Raw genomic sequence first — 23,158 nt, forward strand, 5'->3', positions numbered from 1 at the left:
CCTCTTTTCTGGTAAAACTGCCTTCTTAGCAAGGTCAGCCAAGCTAAACGTCCCTGATTTACCAGCAGAACACTGGCTCTCATTGTTGGGTTAAAGGGCAGAGCGCTGAATTGCAAAATAATGTGATTCAGAGCGCTTCAAAGTAGCGCTGGCCCATTAAGCAGTCTGTGAACATCGTTGAATCTCTATCCTAAAGTAAACACAAGTTGAAAACCAATTACATGTGCAAATAATAGTGAGGCAAGCAGCAGAAGTAACAATGGTAAACAAATCTGTAATTTCTTCACGAGTTCTTGAACATAATTTTTCTCTGGAACTCTCTTTCCCTAAGACCCTCAGTAAGTCTCTCTGCCCCAAGTAACATGGCTGTGTTTGAACCATAGAGATGAACCATGGAGGCCAGTGGAGGACTGACGGAAAGAGAGGCATCAAGGGGGGCGGGGGGTAACTCTTTGAGAGCGGAAGGTAGGGGTTGGGAGGCATTATGAGAAATAATTGCTGGGGAGAGCAAATAGGTCTAAATTTCCCCTGTCACACACCCTAACTGTGGCTTATTCTGTATGATAAGACAGCAAGTAAGAAGGCTGCGATGGGGAATTGCAGTCAGTAAGAGGCCGCCAGAGCAGCTGAGCTGGGATCCTCTGACTAGAGGGGCCGCCTTGTCTACATCCTCTCAAGAAGCGCAGCAACGTTCGCCGAGCCAGGAACGTGGCCACGTGGGGTAAGGATAATCACCTGGCTTTATGCAAGTCGCTGAGTTTATGTTAAAATTTGTGATTCTAATAATACGTTTGTTACTGTAAGGAACGGCACCAAGAAACGGAGGAGAGCTTAAACAAGCTTTATTTGGGAACGCTCCCGGGCGAGGTTCACTGGTCCGAGAGAAAGGGGCCAGAGAAGTCGCGCCCGTTTGAGGGTTTGGGCAGAATTTATAGGAGAAGAAGGGAAAGGGGTGTGGCGAATCCGAGAGGGCGCAGGGTATTCCTTATTTGGTGGTCTTTTCGGGTATCGTTGCAATATCTGGTGCCGGTTGCATCAGTCTTGGGACCGTTAGTCCCGCCCCTCGAAAGGCGGGAAGGCTGGGCCGGGTGGAAAGTCCCCAGGTCAGTTCCTGGAACTGGGTGGTCTGGAAAGTCTCCAGGTCAGTTTCTGGAACTGGGTGGTCCGGAAAGTTTCGGTCTGATGCAAGCTGTGAGTCTGATTGCGTTCCCCTGCCGCGCCTTACAGTTACTATATACATTGTATAGTTAACATTTGCTTAAAAATGATTCTGTGCGGGGTTTCTAAGTGCTTTACATGTACATTAATACATTTAATCTTCACAATAGCACCTTGAGGTAGATAATTATGATCCCAATTTACAGATGTGGAAATTGAAGTACAGAGAGGTAAAATGATTTTACCAAGTCACACAGCTAGTAAGGGGTGAAGCTGGAATATGGTAAAAAGAGACTCGGAAATTCTTGTCAGGGTGAATCTTTCCAAGATTAGGGTTTAGACAAAGATTTAGCTGTGATGCGTGTTCCGTGGGGCCATTCTACCTAATTTCCACAAATCAATGATAAGGAAGGCTCTGCTGGTTGCTAGGATGGGTGGAGAGTAATAGTGGGGATGGATATATAAAGAAGTATCAGACAAGGTCTTGTGTCAGTGAATTTATACTTTTTGAGAACGTCCTATAGTTCTGGGTGGCTCAGCCCAAATTCTGTTACGACTCTTTGCCCCATGTTCTGATATCGTCTTGTGCAGTACTGTAGCTACTAGCTACATATGGCTACTTAAACTTAAAATTAAAAACTTAATTCCTCCGATGCACTAGCCACATTTCAAGTGTTCAGTTGCCACACGTGGCTAGTGGCCACCATATTGGCCAGTGCAGATATAGAACATTTCTGTCATTGCAGAAAGTTCTATTGGAAATGTCATTTGACTTAACCCTCCAAAGAGGTCAACTAAACCTGCGTCTCTTGCCTTCTTTTTCTTGCTCTGTTTCGTGTATGTTATGCTTGGGAATAGCTTCTGACTCCATTAAGAATTTAATCAAAGCCATTACCCAGAAAATATACCTATGCAATTCTGCACAGAAATTTGCATACAACTTTGAGTGGAATCACAGACTTTCTGTGTAATAGTTATCCACTGGTGCGTAGCAAATTACCTTAAAGCTTAGTGCCTTAAGACAACATGGATTTATTATCTCATACAGTTTTGTGGTTCAGGAATTCAGGAGTGGTTTAGCTTAGTGATTCAGGCCCAGGACTCCCGTTAGACTGCACTGGGGTTGCTTGATTTAGCAAATAAAAATATAAGATGCTCAGTTAAAATTGAACTTTAGAAAAATGATAAATAATTCTTTAGTAGAAGTGTGCCCCATGCAATAATCAGGGCATACTTTTACTAAAAAAATTACTCATTGTTCACCTGAAATTCAAATTTAATTGGGCAGTCTGTCTTTTATCCCATAGTCCAGTCAGTGTGTCAGCTGAGGCTTCAGTCATCTGAAGGCTTTACCGGGGGCTCATGGATCCATTTCCAAGATGGCTCATTAACGAGCCTAGTAAGTTAGCTCTGATTGTTTGCAGGAGGCGTCAATTCTTGGCCACATGGACCTCTCTTTGGGCCGCTTGAGTGTCCTTATGTTGGCAGCTGGCTTCCCCCAGAGTGAGTGATTCAAGAGAGTGCAATACGATTTATAACCCTGGCTTGGAAGTTACACTGTTATTTCTGAACTGTTGTATTGATTGCACAGGGCATTTCTGTTCACTGTGGGAGGGGGGTACGTAACCATCAGGAGGAAGGAATCATGGCTGGCTCCATCCTCTGGAGTTTCTACACAGATGTCATAGAGTATAAGCTCCATGAGGGTAGAATTTTTCTCCTCAACGATTGTAGCCCCAGTGGCTATAACAGTGCCTTGTAAATTATAGGCAGTCAACAAATATTTGTTAAGTGAATGAATAAATGGGATTCTGGCCTAAAATCTCTGACCTAAAAGATTCCTTTGGTTCTTAAAATGTTTTGTAGAAACAAAAGATGCCTTTCCAAAGAGCTTGGGGATGAAGGGGTTAGAATATAGGTAATAGGGATTTATAAAGAGGAACATCAGTTTAATAAGTTGCCGCTGTTTGAATAAAGCATCCTAAAACTTGTTTGGAAAACTGGGGATCTTTGAAGAATGCACTAACCATTCTGTCTCTAGACTACTGTTCTAATCTACAGATCCTGGACTTGAGCTGCAACGTTTCCAGCCTCCAGCTAACCCTGCTTCCTTCAGACTGGCCTCCACAATCCCAACTGGCCAGAGCCAATTCCTTAATATCCTGTTACTGTTTGTCCTGAATTCAGTGGTTTTTGTATACTGACAGACTCCTGGTTTTTCTCAAGTCTGAAGTTAAGGGGAGATTCTGTCAGCAGCCAAAGGACCTCTCTGTTCGGTCCTGAACAGGTCTTTTCCTCCAATTGCATGGCTTGTCCGTATACTTGTGCTACTAAATGTATAAAGGTATATAGTTATGCCACCCCTTAGATTTTCTCTAATTATTTAACGTGCAGTGTTAAATACATTGCACCCTTAAAGCTGTCTGTCCATTTATCTTTATTTCAAAAATCTGAACAAAGGGCCAGTATATACTTGGGTTCAGTGTTTGAACTTTAAATGTCAATAAGATAAAAATAATAGCAAAAAAATAATGTTGCTCATGAATGATCCTGATAGCGGTGGTGTTAAATGAGTCCCAGGCTCTGTGTTAGAAACTTCTTTGTCTGTACATGATTTCCTGTATGTAACCTTTCAGGTGTGCATTGTGAAAAAAGAGTGAAGAGTTATTATTCAGATGCTACGAAGGTTAACACATGCGCACCCGCATACACACAGTTCAAAGGGATCAATGTTCTAGGATAAAAATGGAAAGGAAACTATGAGATTTAATAGAATGTCAGAAAGGGGCTTTTGTAGAAAAGTACCTGGCACAGTCTCGACACGTAAATTACAACTTAACAACAGACAGGTTAAAGTTTGTCTTAAGAGAAAAGAGCGTGAGTAGCAAGCCAAAGCTGGCAAAGATATGAGACAAAAGGGCTCCGTGTGGGAAATGGCAGTGGTTCTCCTCTTAATGGCGGCAGAATTGTTTCATGTTCTGTCATTTTTTGATATCTGCTGGGATGTAAGCTTCCCAAGGTAGAGGGCTGTCGTATGCAAAGCCATGGGGCTGTCACCGCTCAAATCACAAGTTATTCCTCAAGTGAATTGGTGGGCATGGTTTTTGCTAACAGAAGCCACCAGGGAGAGCCTGGAGGGTAAGGAAGATACACCACTTCAACATCCCCACACTAGGTGCCGTCTCTTTCCTCAAGATGTTGCAAGTTTGTGAGTTATGAGGATGAAGACAGGAGTCAGTTATAGAAAAGGCCTAGCGGTTTACTTCCTGATGGTTTACGGATGGATGCTCATCTTTTTGCACCTTCTCGAGAGGGTCTGCAAGGCAGCTTCGGCTGCTCTCTGGACACTCATGCAGGGGCCTTTTCGAAGTGCTTGGAGCCCTGAAATGGAGAGAATAGCAATGTCCAGTGAATGAAGAAAGCCAAGGCCCAAGCTGTGCAGCACAGGAAGGCTCCCACTTAGGGTCAGTGCTGGGTGGGGCTCAGGCCGCCATGCTCACGTTTTACCCTAAGAGGTAGGATTTGGATCCACAAATTGAGCATTTATTTTAACACTGAAATAAGGGAAGAGAAGATCCTGACCTTGTGAGCAGTATGTTTATAAACAATTGGAAAATCGAAGTCTTTTGGGAATGATGCCTGCAGTGGGATGGAGCTGGGGGTCACCTTACACTCTGGAGAAATTCCAGTGTCTAGGGAGCATCAGAGACGATTGATAATGGGGTGCACTACGATTTTACACTATGATTTTACGGCTGACATGGGACTTGGAGCAGCATTAGTTTCTCTTTCTCTAAGAATGTAACAGTGCTCTGGGCAGAAGCTAGGGCTGGTACTCGCGTGTGGTCAGCTGTTCTCTGTCTATTAACTCCACATATTGGTAGGTCAAATTGAGAACAATGGCATCTAAAATCAACAGGAGAGAAAGTTACTGATTTCACTGTAGAGGAAGAGGCCACAGAAAGCAGGTCGGGGCACACTGCACCTGGTAAGAAGTTAAGTGATCTAGCTAGTGAATGCACAAGCTATAGACTCCCTTTGCACCCCCAGGATGATGTGAGGGTGATGTCTATGGGGTCTTGAGTGCCACGTCTGGAAGTGGTCACTCACCCACCATGTATTTGGGAAAACTCACACCGTGTCCTCCAGGGGGCGCCAGTTGTCAGGGTTTCCAACGTGAATAAGCTATGGTCCCTGTCTTCCAAAAAGTTACAGTGTAGTTAGGGGGATCCTCTACATGATCCAGTAAGAGTCCTTAGGTTTTAACTCAGTCTTAAATGTAGCCAACCAAGTGGGCCTATTTGCTGGGGGCTGGATTAGTTGGAATGGGTTTCATGATAAGACTTAGAATTTCCTAATAGAAGGATCCTCAGAGATTCACTTACTTTCCTCTTTTATTTTATAGATCAGACAGAGAGGCAGCACAGAGAAATTAAGTGACTTGTCCAGAATCACACAGCAGAGCCAAGGTCCGCTGGTCCCCACGCCCACACACTTTCCACTAGTATCACATTGCTGCTAAAGCTCTCAGCTCGAACTGAGCTTAGAAGGTTGACTATGGTTTATACTAAGGGATGATGCAAAGGAAAACACTTAGGCAGGGGCAGCAGGCTTGGATCAAAGACTTGGGGAAAAGAAGGAGCAATGACTTGGAACCAGAAGAAGCATGAAGGACCCAGTAGGGAGAATGGTCTGATGGAAAGAAAGTGAGTGTTGGCAATTCAGAAGCTGTTACTATAAGTCTGCAAAGAGAACAGGTTCTTCTGAGGGAAGATGTTGTAAGATGTAAAATGAATTCTTTCTGGCTTTCCTGTTTTTCTTTTTTTTTTTTTTCGGTCTTCCCAGTCATATCGGCATTCACGCTGGGGTAGCTTCCAGGCAAAGCAAAACTGGATGGCAGAGAGCAGACCTGTGAGTGGAGAGCGTGGACGTGCCCTCACCTGTGAGTTTGGTGGCCACGCTCGTGATCAGCTCCCAGCTGCTGCTGAAGAAGGTGAATGAGTGTGTGTGGAGGATCCACAGGATTTTTTGGTTTTTCTTTGCCTGGAAGAGATGTGTGTTACAGAGGGCAACTGAAAGGGGGAGGGGGTAGGGGAGGGAAGGACTGGAAGTTTGGGGTAGCTGATGCAAACTCTTATATACAGGATGGATAAACAACGAGGTCCTACTGTGTAGCACAGGGAACTGTATTCAGTATCCTGTGATAAACCGTAACGGAAACGAATGTGAAGAGAATATATATATGTATAACTGAATCACTTTGCTGTACCGCAGAAATTAACACAATAATGTAAAGTATAGTTGTATACTTCAGTAAAATTAAAAAAGAACAGAGGGCAACTGAGAAGCGACACTTTACGAAATTCAGCATCCTATAGGCCCTTTAGATGTGTGCTCACATCTAAAGGAGTGAGCACGCATACAGCCATTAATTGTTCTGTTGGAAGGTGTGTTATGGCTAGTTCATTCTAAATTTAATCAGGGTGGCACTGGGGCTTATAGGGCTAATCAACAGATGAGTTTCAGGAATCGAGAACAGATCCCAGTTGGGACTTGGGGACAGAGCAGAAGGTGATGTGACAGGATACCCAGAATCACTGCTGTCCTTCCCAGATGGTTCTGGCTCTGGCTGGGATTCCTTGCTATTGCTCTTTGCCTTCTGGGATTTGCCTGGACTCTTGGCCTGCATTTTTTTGGAAGCAGCACCTACTGCACACTCCCCAGCTTCACACAGAATTGCCTATAGAAATCCCTGGCCCTTGGTAGATCCTGACCATCAAGGAGATGATCTAATACCCCATAGAGTTCCTGGAGGCCCAGAAAAGGAACGCAGATGATCAGGACCTCACGGCGAGCCTGGAAAACAGTTTCCTGCAACACAGTCCATAATGTTGGCTCGCCTTCCAGATGGGAAGACACACTGACTGGTTGTGTGTTGGGAAAGGAGCAGTAAAAGTCAGTGATGTGAGGGCTTTACAGTCAGCGCTGCCACCTTCCCAGTTTCAAAGATGGAAGCGCAAACTCGGGAAGTGATGGCAAAAAAGCACCCAGGATGGGAAAATTGGTTTTCAGGTTCATTTGCGAGTGGTGCCTTCAGACCTGGCTTCCGGTCCAGCTAGACCGGGCTTCCCGGCACCCTCTCGGCCATGGAGAGAGGAGGAGGTGCAGGTGTCTGTACAAGGGCCGCTTACAGTTCTAATCCTGGGATTGGGATCCCAGAGGTGGAGAAGGAACGAAATCATGCTCTTTTTTATTTCTTCAGCAAAAAAAATCTTCCACCTTCTTCCTGTTAGGGATGCCAGATTCTCAAATAAGAGGACGGCAGTCAGCCTCACCTCATCCTGCTCCTGTGCTGACAGATACGTGTTGTGGGTGGGTCCTCCACACAGGCCATTCCCAGCTGGTACCCCTACCTTACCCGCCCTTTCCCACTTCCGTAGAGGCAGGCTGGAGCCCTGGCGCACCTTTGGCATAGCCCCTGGGTGTCCCAAGAATGCCTTTCGTTTCCCAGCAGCTCTCTACCCACACGACATGAATTTAGAGCTGGAGACTTGGTTTCTGACTCTGACGAGCTAGTGGGGAAATGTGACCACAGGAGTAATAAACAGGGACTGCTGGCAGCACAAGGCCGGGGAGGGCGCTTGTTTGTTCTGTGCTTTGTACAAATTAGCCTGATTGCGTCATTAGCCTGGAGTTATGGGGCCTCTGATCTAAATTGCCCAAGGCCTAGGACTCTTTTCCAAGATCCCAAATACTTTCCAAAGGGATTACAGGAAGCTCAGAAATGTGGGCCTTGTGTCTGAGAGAGAGAGAGCAGATAAACAAACAAGTGCTTAGCCCTACTCTTGTATGTGAAGTTATGGAACTGCCTTGCTTGTTGTCCGGGAGGGTGGGCAGTGCTTTTTAGTAAAAGATGAAGGATGTATGCGATCTGAAGAGGAACCAGAGTATGGCAATGCTTTCTAGAGCCAAAGGGTAAGGTGGTGGAGAAAGATGGCCTTCTATTATCTCAGACACTTTGTTGATATGGTTCAGAGTTCTGGTGAATTTTCTGGAAGTATTCTTTTTTGGGGGGGGTATCTAGAAAACTAGTTTCAAATACCCATAGAAAGGCAGAGGGATGAGAGGAAAAGCCATTCTGAGTAGCAGAATATTATTTATTTATTTAAAAAATTAAAAAAAATTTTTTTGGCTGCGCCTCGCGGCATGCAGGATCTTAGTTCTCTGACCAGGGATCGAACCCATGCCCACTGCAGTGGAAGCGCAGAGCCCTAACCACTGGACCACCAGGGAATTCCCCAGAATATTATTCAGATTAGCAACAAACAAGGGCCAATAAAAAAGCACTCCTATGAATATGAGGGGGAGAAGATAGAGGAGTTTATTTCGATGGCAAAATAAAATGTGTGAGAAGTGGGCACATACACAAAAATGCCATGAAAAAGGAAGTTAACAAAGATCTTCCATAAAAGAATAAAGATGGCTTGTTAGGAAAAGGCTAGAAAAGTTAATTGAATAACATGAGATGTGACCTCATAGAAGGGAAATGTAAGTAGAACTGTTCTTTAAATGTACTAGGAGTAAGGTCAAGGTATATATTTTAAAGATCTCTTTTTAGAAAAAGAAAGCAAACCAGTAACAAAGTATCTAAAAGGTAGAGAGGTATTTACTTAAAAAGAGTCCTCTGAATTTTCTAAAATCAAAGACCTGATGATAGGTCAAGGGAGAATCAACCAATTGGGATGATGAAAAAACAGAAAAAAGAAGGGGTAAAGCGTTTTGGGTGCTGGGAGAGATATTAAAGTTTTACTCAGGTGCCAGCGTGGGAAATAGCAGTGAGCAGATCCTAGAGCATGGGACAGCAGCCAATATTTTCTGTTCTACCGCTTTTTCAAAGTGTAGCCATATTTTTAGACTTTCAACAAAGTACTTAAATATTGAAGAGAAGAAAGGGAAAACTTAGAGATTACAGAATTGTATGCTTAATCTACAGAAAAATATAGGGGCAAAGTATCATAGTTGAATATACTTGCAGAAAGAGAGCGTTATAGGACTGTAAATAGCATGTCATGACTAAGACTCAATTTTTGTCAAACTTTACGTTTATGCAAATGTGATGAAATTGATACCTATTAGGAATGCGAAAGGTCTAACCTAACAACCAGATAGACTTTAGTTGTTTATTTTTTTCTTAAGCATTACGACTGAGAAATATTCTCTTGACCACAAAACTTGTAGATTGACTTGTGATTATTGGAGGCTCAGATCCAAGAGAGTTACTATCATTGAATCAGCAACAGTCCAGGGAAACCTAACAGATGGGGGCTCTGTAGGGCTGACTTTAACCCTTTGTTGTTAAAGATTGTCATCAATTATTTGTGTAATGAAAAAAGAACATCTTCATTATTTTACAGAAGATACTAAATTGAGTGAGAGCCCAGTAAGTATTTTTGGGGACAAGATGAGAATTAAAAGTAAATATTGGTACACTGGAGAAAATAGTTGGAAACCAGCAGATAGCTGCTCTCAAAGGCCAGGTTTAGGCTAGTACACAAACAAGAGAAACTGAAAAATACAACGCTGGAGGACGATTGACTGAGGGCGAGTGTTGCAGACTGCAGTCTGGAGGTTGGTGTAGTTAATAAATTGCTAAAGAGTCAGGAAGAAAGAGCAAGATTAAAAAAATTTGGAGTGAATAAATAGGAAAAGATTGGATTTGAGAGGCAATTTTTCTTTAGATTCTATTTAATACTTCTCAGGTCTCATTTAGGGATACAACACAGTCACTGGCTTGTAAAATATTTAAGGAGCTGAAAAATTAGGTTTATGGTAAATAATGAAGGAAATAAGGACTTTTCAGTCTGGAGACTATCAGGTGAATAGGTAATTTAATAAAGCCTTAATGTTTAAGAAGGATGCATTGGAGGAGGCAGCCAGAAATTTCCATCTCCTCTGACCACATAACAGGAGCAGGCAGGTTTAGATCACAAAAAATAGGTTTAAGTTAGATATGAAATAGATTTTTTACATTGATGTCAGTGAATAAACCAAAACGAAATAATAAAATCTGGTTTCCCAGAAGGTATAAAGAAAAATACCTTCCTTTGCCTAGGATTGTTGTTGACTGATCTTTTTTTGCGGTACGTGGGCCTCTCACTGTTGTGGCCTCTCCCGTTGTGGAGCACAGGCTCCGGACACACAGGCTCAGTGGCCATGGCTCACAGGCCCAGCCGCTCCACGGCATGTGGGATCTTCCCGGACCAGGGCACGAACCTGTGTCCCCTGCATCGGCAGGCGGACTCTCAACCCCTGCGCCACTAGGGAAGCCCGACTGATCTTTTTTGAAATGAGGGCTATAAACCATGTCAGGGGTTGACAAATTTTTTCCGTAAAAGGCCAAACAGTGAATAATTTAGACTTTGCGGGCCACACGGTTTCTGTAACAACTAATCAGCTCTGCGGGACGAAGTGTGAAAGCTGCCATAGATAATATGTAACCAATGAGCATGGCTGTGTTCCAATAACACTTCATTTACAAAAAGATGCTCCAGGTCGAATTTGGCCGATGAGCCATGGGGCAGTATACTGACTCCTGGATGAAATGAACTGTGCCAGCATTTTGAGTCTTTGAAATCTTGCACGTGGAGAAGGTAGTGTTGGAGGCAATAACATCTAGCCCTGTAGGGAGTACTGTCATAAGCTGTGTACCGCCAACAGTGGACTTTCTTTTTCCTTTTTTTGAATTTATGAACTTTATTTATTTTTTATACAGCAGCTTATTAGTTCTCTATTTTATACATATTAGTGTATATATGTCCATCCCAATCTCCCAGTTTATCCCCCCGACCCCCTGTTTCCCGCCTTGGTGTCCATACGTTTGTTCTCTTCATCTGTGTCTCTATTTGTACCCTGCAAACCGGTTCATCCTAACAGCAGACTTTTAGATGGGGATTTAGGTGTAAGTCACTTATCTGGGAGGTGGGCCCAGGAAGCATGATAGGCAAGAGAGGAGAGCTACGAAAGGGAACATTAGTGAGTGTGGTACCCCTATGGGCAAGTGGAGCACCGTCCTCCTGAGAGGTGAGGAAGCCAGGGAGTTTATCTACAAACTTTCTTTTCTTGCTGTTTGAGGGTCCTTTCCCAACACATCCGGCCCACCCTGCTCAAACCAATCATGATTCCTGGGCCAGAGAATACCCTCAGGCAGACACACAGGAAGCCAACAGGCTGCACAGGAATTGAACAGGTGACTTCTGGGGCAGGTGATCTCCAGGGCAGGTGATCTCTAGGGCAGGTGACCTCTGGGGCAGGTGACGTCTGGGGCAGGTGATCCCTGGGACAGGTGATCCCTGGGGCAGGTGACCTCTGGGGCAGGTGATCCCTGGGACAGGTGATCCCTGGGACAGGTGACCTCTGGGGCAGGTGATTTCTAGGGCAGGCCAAGGCATGCAAATGGACACCAAACTGGTCTGCTACAAGCACTACCTGAACCTCTTTCTGCTACAAGCACTACCTGAACTCACTTCTGGGGAGGGAAGATTCCTGAACAGGCTCACTTACGTCTTCAAAGAAGGTTCTTGTTTGCAGCACTATTTCTTTGAAGTAGAAGCTTACATCTCGGTCTGTGAGCAGCTCCAGGATCTTTTTTAGAGCCTTCAAGCTTTCACAGACGACCTTGGTGTGGGCCAGGTGATAGAGGCCTCTGACGATAGATTCTAACTTTATCTGCTTGTGCTTCTTTACTATTTTGAAATAAGGTCTCTTAATCTCGAAAATTGTTCTGTGTGTATCTGGAATAGGGTAGGAGACCCCAGATAAGGGGATTGACATTCTCTTAGGGTCACGTGTCCTTCAACCCAAGAGCCACCACTTCAGCGACTTAATTTGGATTTTCACTTAATTTCTATGCAACCACAGGGTGTGGGTTAGTAAATAATTATTTTAAAACTCTACTTAGATGAACTATTTTGCGAGCCCCCCCAAACTCCTTTTACCTTGTGAGGGGCTCCAGAAGCACTATTACCGAGGGCTCGGATGGCCATTTGCCTCAGAATGGCGTTGGAGTCCCAGGCAGTCTGATCCATCAAGATCAGCACATCCTGTAGATTCCCGTGCTTCCAAAGGATTGGCTCCTTCATGAGCTGAAAGTGACACACTCCTCCCCTTTAGTTCAGGGAAGGGCCTCCCTTCAGGAGAGTTCCAAAGGCATTATAGCTGTGATTAAAGAGTAGGGCCCCAGCTGCTTGTGGGGCAGAGGAGGGAGCCCTCGGGTGAATTCAAATGTCTGGCAGCAACTAAGCTGTAGAAGTGAGCACCCCACAGGTCAAGGTTATGTGGTGATGAGAACCAAAATACCTAGTCAAGAAGGTATTTCTAATCTAAATGGAAACATGGAGCAGGGAAAACAAGAGTTACTGACAATTTCCTTCTTTGCATTGGCTGGGTCAGCCTTTATCCCAGAGTTTGAAAGGACCATAATATATTTGTTGGTTGCATTTTGTTTTGTCCCTTCCAGGTTGATTCTCTACCCTTCTCTGTCTTGAGAGTTGATGTCTGCAGACCACAGGGCAGGAAGAGGATGAGGCTGGGTTCTTTTTCCTCTCTCTTTCTCCCTCTCTCTGCTCAGGTACTGTGTCTCTGGCAATAGCTGGATCTCTCCATTGCCAAAGATCCCAGAGACGGTCCCTCTTCCGTGGCTCAAATTCCCACTGAACTCCTGAGAGAAATACCCCACTGGGTCCCAATGAGCCTGCTGGGATGGCTGTGCTCCCTTGCCTCAGAGAAGAAAGCTGCGCCCGTTATCCGGTAGTTCTCCGAGGAGGAGGTCAGGGATGGGAAGAGTTGTTCCATGATGTCCAGAATGAGTCTGTGTTGCCACGCTGCCGTGCTCCTAGAAAACCAAGGCTCCCACTGTAGCAGAGGCTTTTTGCTTTCTAAACAGTGGAAGACACTTTAGTCTATTTCTCTATCAGGAAACTAAATTATCCAAAAAGGAATGTTAAAAAGGAAAGAGCACCAAGGCTTAACTTTATAATAGCCTATCCAAGTGCCAGACTGAAGTGTAGTTTGCCTAAAAGTGTTCATTGTATCACTATTTTCTGTGGGGTTGGTGAGTTTGGGGCTGATCCTGCTGTCTCTTCCCAGCCCCTTTGCTCTTTCTTCCCTGTTTTTTTCTCCTGGGCTCTAAGTCCTTACTGAATCAATTGCTGTCAGTGAAGTTGCCTGCGTTGCATTTTTACTTTGTCTTCAGTGTTTTCCTTCGTATCCAGTTCTGGAGTATCTGCACATTACCTGGCCAGTGCACAGACTCCTATGTGGTGCCTACTGGGACTGCTGAGGAGGGTCCACATGTTGTCCCCCTCGTCAGATTCTTTGGCCAGCCCTTCTTTCATGGCCTGGGCCTGCACACACTTCAGAGTTGTAGTCGAGAGCCTGAAGGAGACAGTTGGCACCACAAAAGTAAGTCAGTACCATGCAAGGAATTGTGAATCCCCAAGTCCTTAATAAATAACATCAAGCTGTCTGTATTCTGTATTTTCATTTATTATGTCTTGGGGCTCTATATTGATATGTGTGGATCTGGTCACTTGTAAACACTGTATTCTACAGAATAAATATAGCACATTGTGTTTCTTTTTAAAAAAAATGTTCCCTACAATGCTCGCTCACTCCTGGATGAATGGAGGTTGCTTCACTGGTTCTAAAACAAAACAGCACCTTGGAAATCAGGATGCATCTCGCAATGGGTAGTGCGTTGCAGTTGTTGGCCAGACAGTAGTTGTGATGCAGTTGCTATTGCCTGTGTATACAATGCGTGTACATGCATGGATTTAGGTATGGCTCTTTGAGCTGTGGGCATTTTAGTAAAGTTACATGTACTATTGGAACTACATGTGCTGAGCCTAACTGCTATTTAAAATGTCTTAGGTTGATTTGGGGGCTTCCCTGGTGGCTCAGTGGTTGAGAGTCTGCCTGCCGATGCAGGGGACACGGGTTCGTGCCCCGGTCCGGGAAGATCCCACATGCCGCGGAGCAGCTGGGCCCGTGAGCCATGGCCGCTGAGCCTGCGCGTCCGGAGCCTGTGCTCCGCTATGGGAGAGGCCACAACAGTGAGAGGCCCGTGTACCGCAAAAAAAAAAAAAGGTTGATTTGACATCGGAACAAAAAGTTAATGCAAAAAAACAGGAAAGCAGAGCAGTGTGATAAAGGGTAACTATACCTACTAATCCTCAAAGAGCTTTTTGGATCAATATAAAATGCAAATTTAATAGTATAAGAAAGCACTGATTCATGACTTAATTGGGACTCTTTTTTTTTTTCCTTTCTCAATGTTACACGAAATAATGTTGCTTCCTTCAACTGGAGAAGTCTTAGATTTGAGGAAATGTGGTATTTATTTTTATTTTATATTCTTTCCTTGGTGGCCTTGAAAATCACAGAATTCCATCTTTCCTTGAAAGGTCTCAATGAAAGAAAACAAAGGAAGTGGATTGGGCCCTCTAGGGAAGAGGACATAACTGCTTATTCATTGTATGACCGTTCTGGGCAACTATGCTGGGTCCCCAGGGAAGAAGAGCTACGAGGCTCAAGGATGGAGGCGTCTTGTTTCTTCACGGGTAGTTGAGGCCACGCCAGCCCCTTCTGGAGTCGGGTCAGGACTGCTCTGGAAGTCCCTCTCTGCCTGGCTGTTGACCTGCAGGGGTCTGCGATCTGCTGCCGCTCCCCTTGCTGCATCACCCGCCGGCAGCGGTTTAGGGTCGACGTGGGCATCTTCTGGCCCAGTGTGCAGCTGACCAGCTTCAGGAAAAGGGCGAACAGCTTTGGGTACAGGCCTGCGACAGGGGTGCCTGTTGACACCACTTCATGAATTGCACAGGCCACCTGAGGGGAGAAAGGACCCTGTGGTCAGGCAGGGCTGATCTTCCAGTTTGTTTTCTCTACAAAGGATTGCTTTCCAGGTTGACCACATTTGTGGTGAAAGCACATAGAAAAGGGAGGGTTTATTTGTCTGGAAAGTTCTCAACTCCTGCTGTGTTTCTCTCTCAGGGCTGTCATGTGGGGCGACTCCAAACTCCAGGGGGCACCAGTATTGGGGTCTTTCAATAACAAGTGGATATCTTGAAGACTAACTTGGAAATACAGAGAGACAGATTTTCTTTGGGCTGATGAGAAATTTCCTTCTGAACGTGATCAGCTGCAGACAAAATCACTGCCATATTTGTCCAATATAAACTGGAATTGATTTAAAAACCGGGGTATGAGAGGGGAAGAAGTGCGATTAATGCTACATCACCCAGTGCCAGGTGGGATGGAGTGGGGCAGCATCCCGGGCGGGTGGCAGGTTGTCCAACTCACGGAGATCGCCTCTGTCCCCGCGAGGTCATCTTCTAACTCATTCTCCAGTTAGTCTATTAAGGCTTGCAAGAGTTTGCCACTGGAGGCTGGGTTCTCAGCCAGAGCCTTCCACAGTGTCTTTGTGTCCCTAGGGAAGCACGGCAGGAAGCCGATAAGGCTCTACTCCTTGGGATGTGAGCTTTTTCATCTGATCCACTCTAAAACCACATTATGACTAATCACAGTTGCAAGGACGGATGGACATGCCAACATGCCTGGGGATAATAAGGATGTTTTATTTAACAATCTAGCATTCTGGCCTTGGGTTGCTGAGGTTTGTTAATGTCCATCAAGACAGAAACCTCTCATATAGATTTGTTTTAGGCAACCAGAAAGGGAAGAAATACTCACTTTCTAATACTTATTCCTATTAAACACACACACACACACACACACACACACACACACACACTCCTAAAACTCTCATCATCCAATGAGGACATATATTTGAAAAATACTTGGAAAACCATTACCTGTGATTCAAACACCATTTTTGAAATTATTCAGGTGAGATGTTTTCAACTTTTGTTTGCTATCTTTCTCTCAAACCACAGATTCTTCCCCAATACCTTACAGAGTGGCCTTTCCTAGGAAAAGGGACCAACTCAGTTAGAATCTCCCTGTCAAAGGGCAGAGGCTTCTGTAAAAGGTTGGCAACAACTGCATCCATGTGAAAGCTGGCTATTTGGGAGATGGCTTCCAGCATAAACTGAAAACTTTCCTCCTTTTGTCTGAGGACCGGCATGTGATGGTAAATTATGCCCAAGATCTCCAACAGCTAAAAAGAAAAAGCCAAATCAAACGCTGAGTTGCCATTTTTCCTCTACATGGATGGCTTAGGTCACGTACGGTCAGCATATTGTAGGCGGTGGTTGATGAATTAGAAATAATGTTAAAAAAGCAGTTGATTCTACACATGGCCTATCTCTTGCTCAGGACGATTATCGATAAATTGGGCATTTATTCTTAAATCAATTTAGCAAACATTTAGCGAAAGGCTGCATTATGCCAGGTGCTGTGTTGGGCGCTGTGGGGCATTTACCAGGGATGAATAAGATGTAGCCCTTTCTCAGAAGGAATGGGTGGTCTCATAAAGGACATCAGCCATATACCCAAGGGCTGTGCAGAAGGCTCTGTATGGCAAATGGTGTACAAGAGGTACAGGACTGATAGGGGAATCCAGAAGTAACTGAGGTTACTGTGGAGGGACATCTGGTCTGGGCCTCAAAGGATATATAGCAATTCCAAAAGGCAAGGTGGAGATGGTGGGGAAGGTCATCCTCATCAGAAGGAAGAGCACAGGTAAAGATGTAAAATCAGACACCATGAGAATAGAGCACAGAGGGTTTAGAGAGCAGTGAAACTAATCTGTATGATACTACAGTGGTGAACACGTGTCATTATACATTTGTCAACACCAAGACTAAACCCTAACGTAAACTAAGGCTTTTGGGTGATTATATGATGTGTCAATGTGCGTTCATCGATTGTAGCAAATGTACCACTGTTATGTGGGATGTGGGTAGTGTGGAGACAGGAGGTATACGGGAACTTTGTACCTTCAGCTCCATTTTGCTGTGAACATGATGGCTGTAAAAGCATAAAATCTATATAGAAAAGTGGCATGAGAGCATGGTAGAGGCAAATGTGGAAAAGGTTTATGGAATAGGAGAATGGTCCAGTTTGGAGCAAAGAAAGAACAAAGGTGATAAAAGGAAGATAACTTGATAGGAAAGATGAAGCCAGGTGCTAAAGGGCATTGAGGGCCACCTTTCTGAGTTTGGGTGTTAATCTGTGTGCAGTAGGGAATGATATTACACACCTGGCTTTTGACATGGGTAAGGGCATGTCTCCATGCTAAAGAACGTTGGCTTCTAGTGGAAATTTTTCCCGCTTACTTTGGATAGACACTTTTAGGTAAATACAATATTTTCTTAGAATTATAATTCCTTAATCATAAATATCCTGCAAACATGAATACCACACGGTCCCATTTCAATCATTCTTGGAGAGGATTTAGGTCCCTATTGTAAGCCTTTACTTAGTGTGTGAGCAACTTCCCCTTTTATGCTAAACACACAAATACATGGACATTCCAAAGTTATTAACCTTTGATTCTCTCATGACTGGCACATAGTATGTACTCAATGAATGATTTTGAAAAAAGCTGATTGGACAGTAATTAGCACAGAGGTCACCTCTAAAAGTCATGCTTTGGAAAAATTTTAAATTTAGGGTGGATGATTCTGGGCTATGGGGACCATAAGTTCCTCCTCCTGTTCCCCTTGGAAAGCCTTTATTGAGTTAAAGATTCTTTTCCTCCTCAATCTCTGAATTGCTGGTGTTCTGTTTCTGACTTTAAGAGAGAGAATAGAGTATCTCCATTTGGAGCTCTTAACCAGGCTTCCTGAATTTAAATCCTGTTCTCTCTGCTTAACTTTCCAGTTGGGAGGAGGGACTGAGACTTTTCTTTTAGTCAATTCCCCAATGACAGCCTTCTTTACCAGAAAATACCTAAGGGGTGTTCAAGAGCAGCTCGCAGAGTGGCAGTGGGATTAGAAAATTCTCTTGGCCCTCAGTGGCCATCTTAAAGGCATTCGTTCACAAGGTCACGCTCATCCTTGCAGACCTCACAACCCAGTTTTCCATGATCCACATGCCTCTGACCAGAGAGTGGCAGTCTGTAAAGTTCTTATCATCACAGACTAGAGAAGCAATTGAGTCAGGCTAGACAGGCACTCAGTGTGAGCCTGGCTCTTCACACGCAACTTGGGTCTCTGTTGAGGCCTCTTGAGGCCGTGCGCACTCCCGCCTGTGGCCCATCAGAGGACCAACTGAGAAGTGGCGACCTACTTCTGGTATTGGCATTTCAGAAGTGTTAGAATTCTGCTCAGTTGTCCGATTGGCTCTTGGTTCACCTGATCTTCTAAAGCAGCTCCCTGCTCCTTCAGGGCAGCGATCATGCAGATGCCACATGCCTTTGTACACGTGGGGTTGAGGCTCTCCAGACCATCCAGGGTTTCCCCCAGGAACATGAGCATTTCTTCACTTGGGATGAGTCTGCTGATGATCTGAGAATGAACCAGAAAGACTCATGTCATCAGCCACCTCACTTCATATCTGGACACCTATTCTTGGTTTTAGGATGTTAGAAACCACTGGGCTTTCCACAAAGTTAGCATGTGACTGGGGCCATAGAAACCAGAGAGAATACTAAAATAGGACATAGACTCGACCTTTCAACTTCAAGTAAACTTTCCTTGAAGTTGTCTCTTGATCATTTCATTATTTATTAAATTTCAGGCCTGCCAAGGCAATTTGCTCTCCAGACCTGAAGTTACATCATACCCCATAAAGGAAAAATAATGCATAATGTTTGTATGCCATTTTATGTGTTGTAAAGTACTTTCACATACATTTCATGAATCATAGAAATAAGTCTTGTGTCTGCCAAAGAATAGCTAGGCTTGAAAATTCAGGAAATCTATCACTGTGTACTAAGTGCTGTGCTAAATACTCGGTGCCTCACAGTATCCATACAGAGGGTGAATTATTATTATTATTTTTAACATCTTTATTGGAGTATAATTGCTTTACAGTGCTTGGTTTCTGCTGTATAACATAGTGAATCAGCAGCTATACATATACATATATCCTCATATCTCCTTCCTCTTGCGTCTCCCTCCCACCCTCCCTATCCCAACCTTCTAGGTGGTCACAAAGCAACAATCAAATCTCCCTGTGCTATGTGGCTGCTTCCCACTAGCTATTTATTTTACATTTGGTAGTGTATATATGTCCATGCCACTCTCTCACTTCATCCCAGCTTACCCTTCCCCCTCCCCGTGTCCTCAAGTCCATTCTCTACATCTGCATCTTTATTCCTGTCCTGCCCCTAGGTTCTTCAGAACCATTTTTTTTTTTTAGATTCCATATATATGTGTTAGCATATGATATTTGTTTTTCTCTTTCTGACGCACTTCACACAGAGGGTGAATTATTATGAACGCTGTCTTTTGCTTTTGCATGTTTCAATATCAAGAGTAGTCAATAATAAAAAGTGAAGAAAAGAAAAACTTTGCAATTTTGGTCTCTAAACAAGAACTATACACAATGTTTGGTTGTATATGTCTCTCCGTGTGTATGAATGAAAAGGCAGGCAGGGGAGGTGAAAAGTTAGAAGCTTGAATAAAGTCCAGGAGCATTATCTGGGGCTTTAGCCAAGCAAGATGGTCATGATTATGAGTTTGTGGGTATGAAAACATTCCTATTCACAACCGACTTCCTCCAGTATTAAATGGCCCGATGATGTTTGGTAGAACCATCTTTGAGAGGAAATGGGTTCCTTTTCATGAGTAGTTGCATATCCCAGCCGGTTTCTGAGTTACCGTGGCTCCAAGATCAAGGCCTAGACTCGTGCCTCTGTTCTGTATAACACGAAATGCTTGCCTGGGTCCAAGCTCAACAGTTACGGTTTTTTTTTTTTTTTTTTCCATATTGGGATGGATATTGGTTTAGGAAGAAAGGAAGAAAGGGAATTCATGTTTTTGAGCACCTCTCATGCATCAGACACTTTCTTAGGCATTTGACATATGTTCCCTCCCTGTCCCCCACGGGCTTGTCTCCTATGTCCTCATCACCTTCTCATCCCCGCTGCTGCCTCCTTAGTCCAGCCCACCTAATCTCATATGTAGATTCTTACAGTTTCCTTCAAACTAACCTCACTAGTTTCACTCTTGCCAGCCTATAGTCTAGTCTCAACATGGCAGCCCAATGACCCTTCAGAAAATATAAGTCCAATCACATTCCTCCTCGCAGAACCACCACTAGCCCATAAGGAGCTTTTGCAAATTAGGAAAAGTGCCCTGTTCTCAAGAGAGTTCTCTGTTATTGTCACAGTGACTGAGTTTGTTGGACCCTTTACTGCCCTCTGTGGATAACTGCCATAATACACATATAAACCTATAATGTCCACGTTAGGAATGATGCCGCCTCACACAAGGGTGCCCTTGTACATTTCACAACTGCCACAGTGTACCTAGTGGTCTTGACTCTTCTGTTCAAAACCCTCTGCTGGCTTTTGATTCCAATTGGAATAAAAGCCAAGATCCTTAACGAGTCCCGGAAGGCACTTCAATCAGCTCTGGGCTGTCTCTTGGATCTCATGACCCACTTCTTTCTCCACCTCAGGGCCTTTGCACATGCTGTTTGCACTCTGCCTGGAATGTTCTTTTCTAGATGTCTTCATGGTTCTCCCTTTCAGAGAGGTCTTCCTAGGGGATCACCCCTCCCGTACTCTTTATTCCCTTCCTTGATTTTATTTTTCTCAGTTGTCACTACCTGACATCATATTTATCTGGCTGCTCCATCTACTAGGATGCAAGCTCAATGAGGGCAGGTGTTTCTATCCTTAGAGCCTAGAAAAAAGTGTGGCATGTGGTAGGTGCACAGGGCATATTAGGCGAATGAATAAATGAATGACTTGATCGACCAGTCCTCACAACAGCTCTGAGAGGAAGGTTATGCTTTTTTTTTTTTAAGATGAGACTGATCACCCAGTGCACACACTTCAAACAGTGCACACAGAGTGCGTCTGATCGACCCCAAAGTCCTGTTCCTTCCATTTCACCCCACTGCCTCCCTCACCCTGGAGAGGGCCACTTGGTTCCCCAGGTTTCCCAGAGTTTGAAATGATCAGTAGCAGGTGTTGCCTGTGCACATGGACCCAGAGTTAATAAATGAGTGGACAAAGGTCTTCCATTCAGGTAGAATGGCTAGGCTGTTGCCCTCCTGGGTAACGGGGTGTACACAGATGACTCATTTGGAAATCAACCCGGAACCATCCTTATATCCCTTGGCCAGTCCTCTATATCTTTTACCTTTGCTATTTTGGAGGAAATCTTGATCTGGACCTGCACATCATCACATTGCAGCCCTTCCTGCAAATCCTGTAGTCTTTCCACTTCCAGGCGAATGCCTACAATCAACAAAGGGTGACATAGGAGTTCAAAGAGCTGACAGGGGTTGAAGAAGCTGTCTGTATTTTGATGTGACACTAATTCAGCTGCTGGATGCCTTTAACAAACCCACTAAAGCCTGTCTGATTAGGTGGTGAGCATAAGATCAAACACTGATTGAGTAGTTTCTGCATGCCAGCAGCATGCTAAATACTCTGCACGTAATGATCTCATTGCTCCTAAAAATGATCTGAGGTTATTTGCAGTTGAGAAAGCTGAGGCAGAGAGGTGTAAAGCCATTTGGCTGGATCACGCAGTTAGTAAAGATAGGAGAGCTGGAACCTGAACCCTGGTCTGACACCAATGCCCAGGCTCTTACTGCTCTGCTATACTGCTGTCTCTGTTGGAGCTCCATTCTGCACTGAGCCACTTTGGAGGAAATGGTAAGGCAACCATTGTAATAGGAACATCAGCAGCTGTGTTAAGTGACTGTTGATACCAATTTGTAAATGCAGACCTAAACGGTAATGATATTCTGTTTGTTGTTTGAATGGAGTATAGTAATTGTGGAAACTCACACCTGAACCACTCTGGAAGGCAGCCTAGCCAATGGGCAGACGACCTGGGCTCAAAGTCCAGCTCCGCTGCTTTCAATTGTCCAAGCAACTGGTAAATTTCTTAACCTTAGATCCCTCATCTGCTTTAACAACTGACTGAACAACACCCATGAGTATTAAATGGGTATTTAATTTAGTGTCGCACTAGTTACTTGTATCTAGTAAAAAAAATAATCATCGTTTTTCTCTCTCTCTACCATATTTATTTGGTCAACCAAGAAAAAGAGTTAACGTGAATAATGAAGTATGGGATTTCTTGTTAACAAAGAATATTTAAGGACCTGAACTTTGCATGTTTCAGGAAAATAAAGGACACTAAAGGGAGAATGGGTAGAACAATAATAGAATTCTAATTCCTTTCTTCCTATGAGGTCCCCCTCTGGCACATTTCTTCTCTTATTAAAATGGTCCTTTAGTTATCACTTGCTTAATTCATTTTTTTTTTCCTGGCTTTGGTAAAAGCATATACCCTTCATGAATTATCTTCCCATATCCCAAGGGACTGTCCCATAGCCCAAGAGACCTATTCGGGCTCTGTTGAATAGTTTGGCCTTTTTGACTAACTCTACCCTCTGCCCCCAACCAAATTCCACCTTTTGGCTCAAAAGCTTTTGCACAGCAAACCTAACATACTTTTCTTATGCGAATCTTAGAATTATAATATCTCTGTGCTTCCAGCATCAGAACAGTGCCTGACACATGAAAAGTCACTCAAGAAATGTTTACCGAGTACCTAAGAGAATGAAGAGCCGAGGGTGGGCATGAGCTGCAGTCAACCTGGCTGAGTGTTCCTGGCTGCACCTGGTCTGCAGAGAACTGTGCATACGATGCAGGGCCCAGCTCAGCGAAACACCTGCTTATTTAACCTGGATTTAATCAGGAAGCCCTGAGTGTTGGTTTCAGCCTGAGACTGATGTTTTAAAATTCCTTATATTTCCTGACATTGACAGTTACTCACGTGTCCTGGCAGAGCAGACAGAGGTCCAGCTATGCAAGCTGGAAAAACCTCCACAAAGTTATCTCTCTTAGGAA

The 23,158-nt window shown here is 44.2% G+C and overlaps 1 protein-coding gene across 1 annotated transcript in view; it reads right to left on the minus strand.

The window, feature by feature from the left end:
- Nucleotides 1-4,432: 4,432 nt before the first annotated feature.
- MROH2B (maestro heat like repeat family member 2B) overlaps nt 4,433-23,158 on the minus strand; it is a 57,935-nt gene continuing 39,209 nt past the window's right edge. The window contains 14 exon segments of the mRNA XM_089908810.1: nt 4,433-4,539; nt 4,999-5,064; nt 6,099-6,195; nt 6,874-7,014; nt 7,350-7,730; nt 11,719-11,892; nt 12,144-12,299; nt 12,934-13,048; nt 13,450-13,590; nt 14,852-15,039; nt 15,514-15,636; nt 16,169-16,330; nt 18,471-18,623; nt 21,432-21,529. Of these exon segments, the coding sequence (XP_089764936.1) occupies nt 4,433-4,539; nt 4,999-5,064; nt 6,099-6,195; nt 6,874-7,014; nt 7,350-7,730; nt 11,719-11,892; nt 12,144-12,299; nt 12,934-13,048; nt 13,450-13,590; nt 14,852-15,039; nt 15,514-15,636; nt 16,169-16,330; nt 18,471-18,623; nt 21,432-21,529 (2,102 nt within the window).

The sequence above is a fragment of the Delphinapterus leucas genome, chromosome 3, assembly GCF_059928025.1.
Source record: "Delphinapterus leucas isolate spDelLeu-1000000601 "Yukka" chromosome 3, BTC_Dleu_Yukka2, whole genome shotgun sequence".
Taxonomy (NCBI): domain Eukaryota; kingdom Metazoa; phylum Chordata; class Mammalia; order Artiodactyla; family Monodontidae; genus Delphinapterus; species Delphinapterus leucas.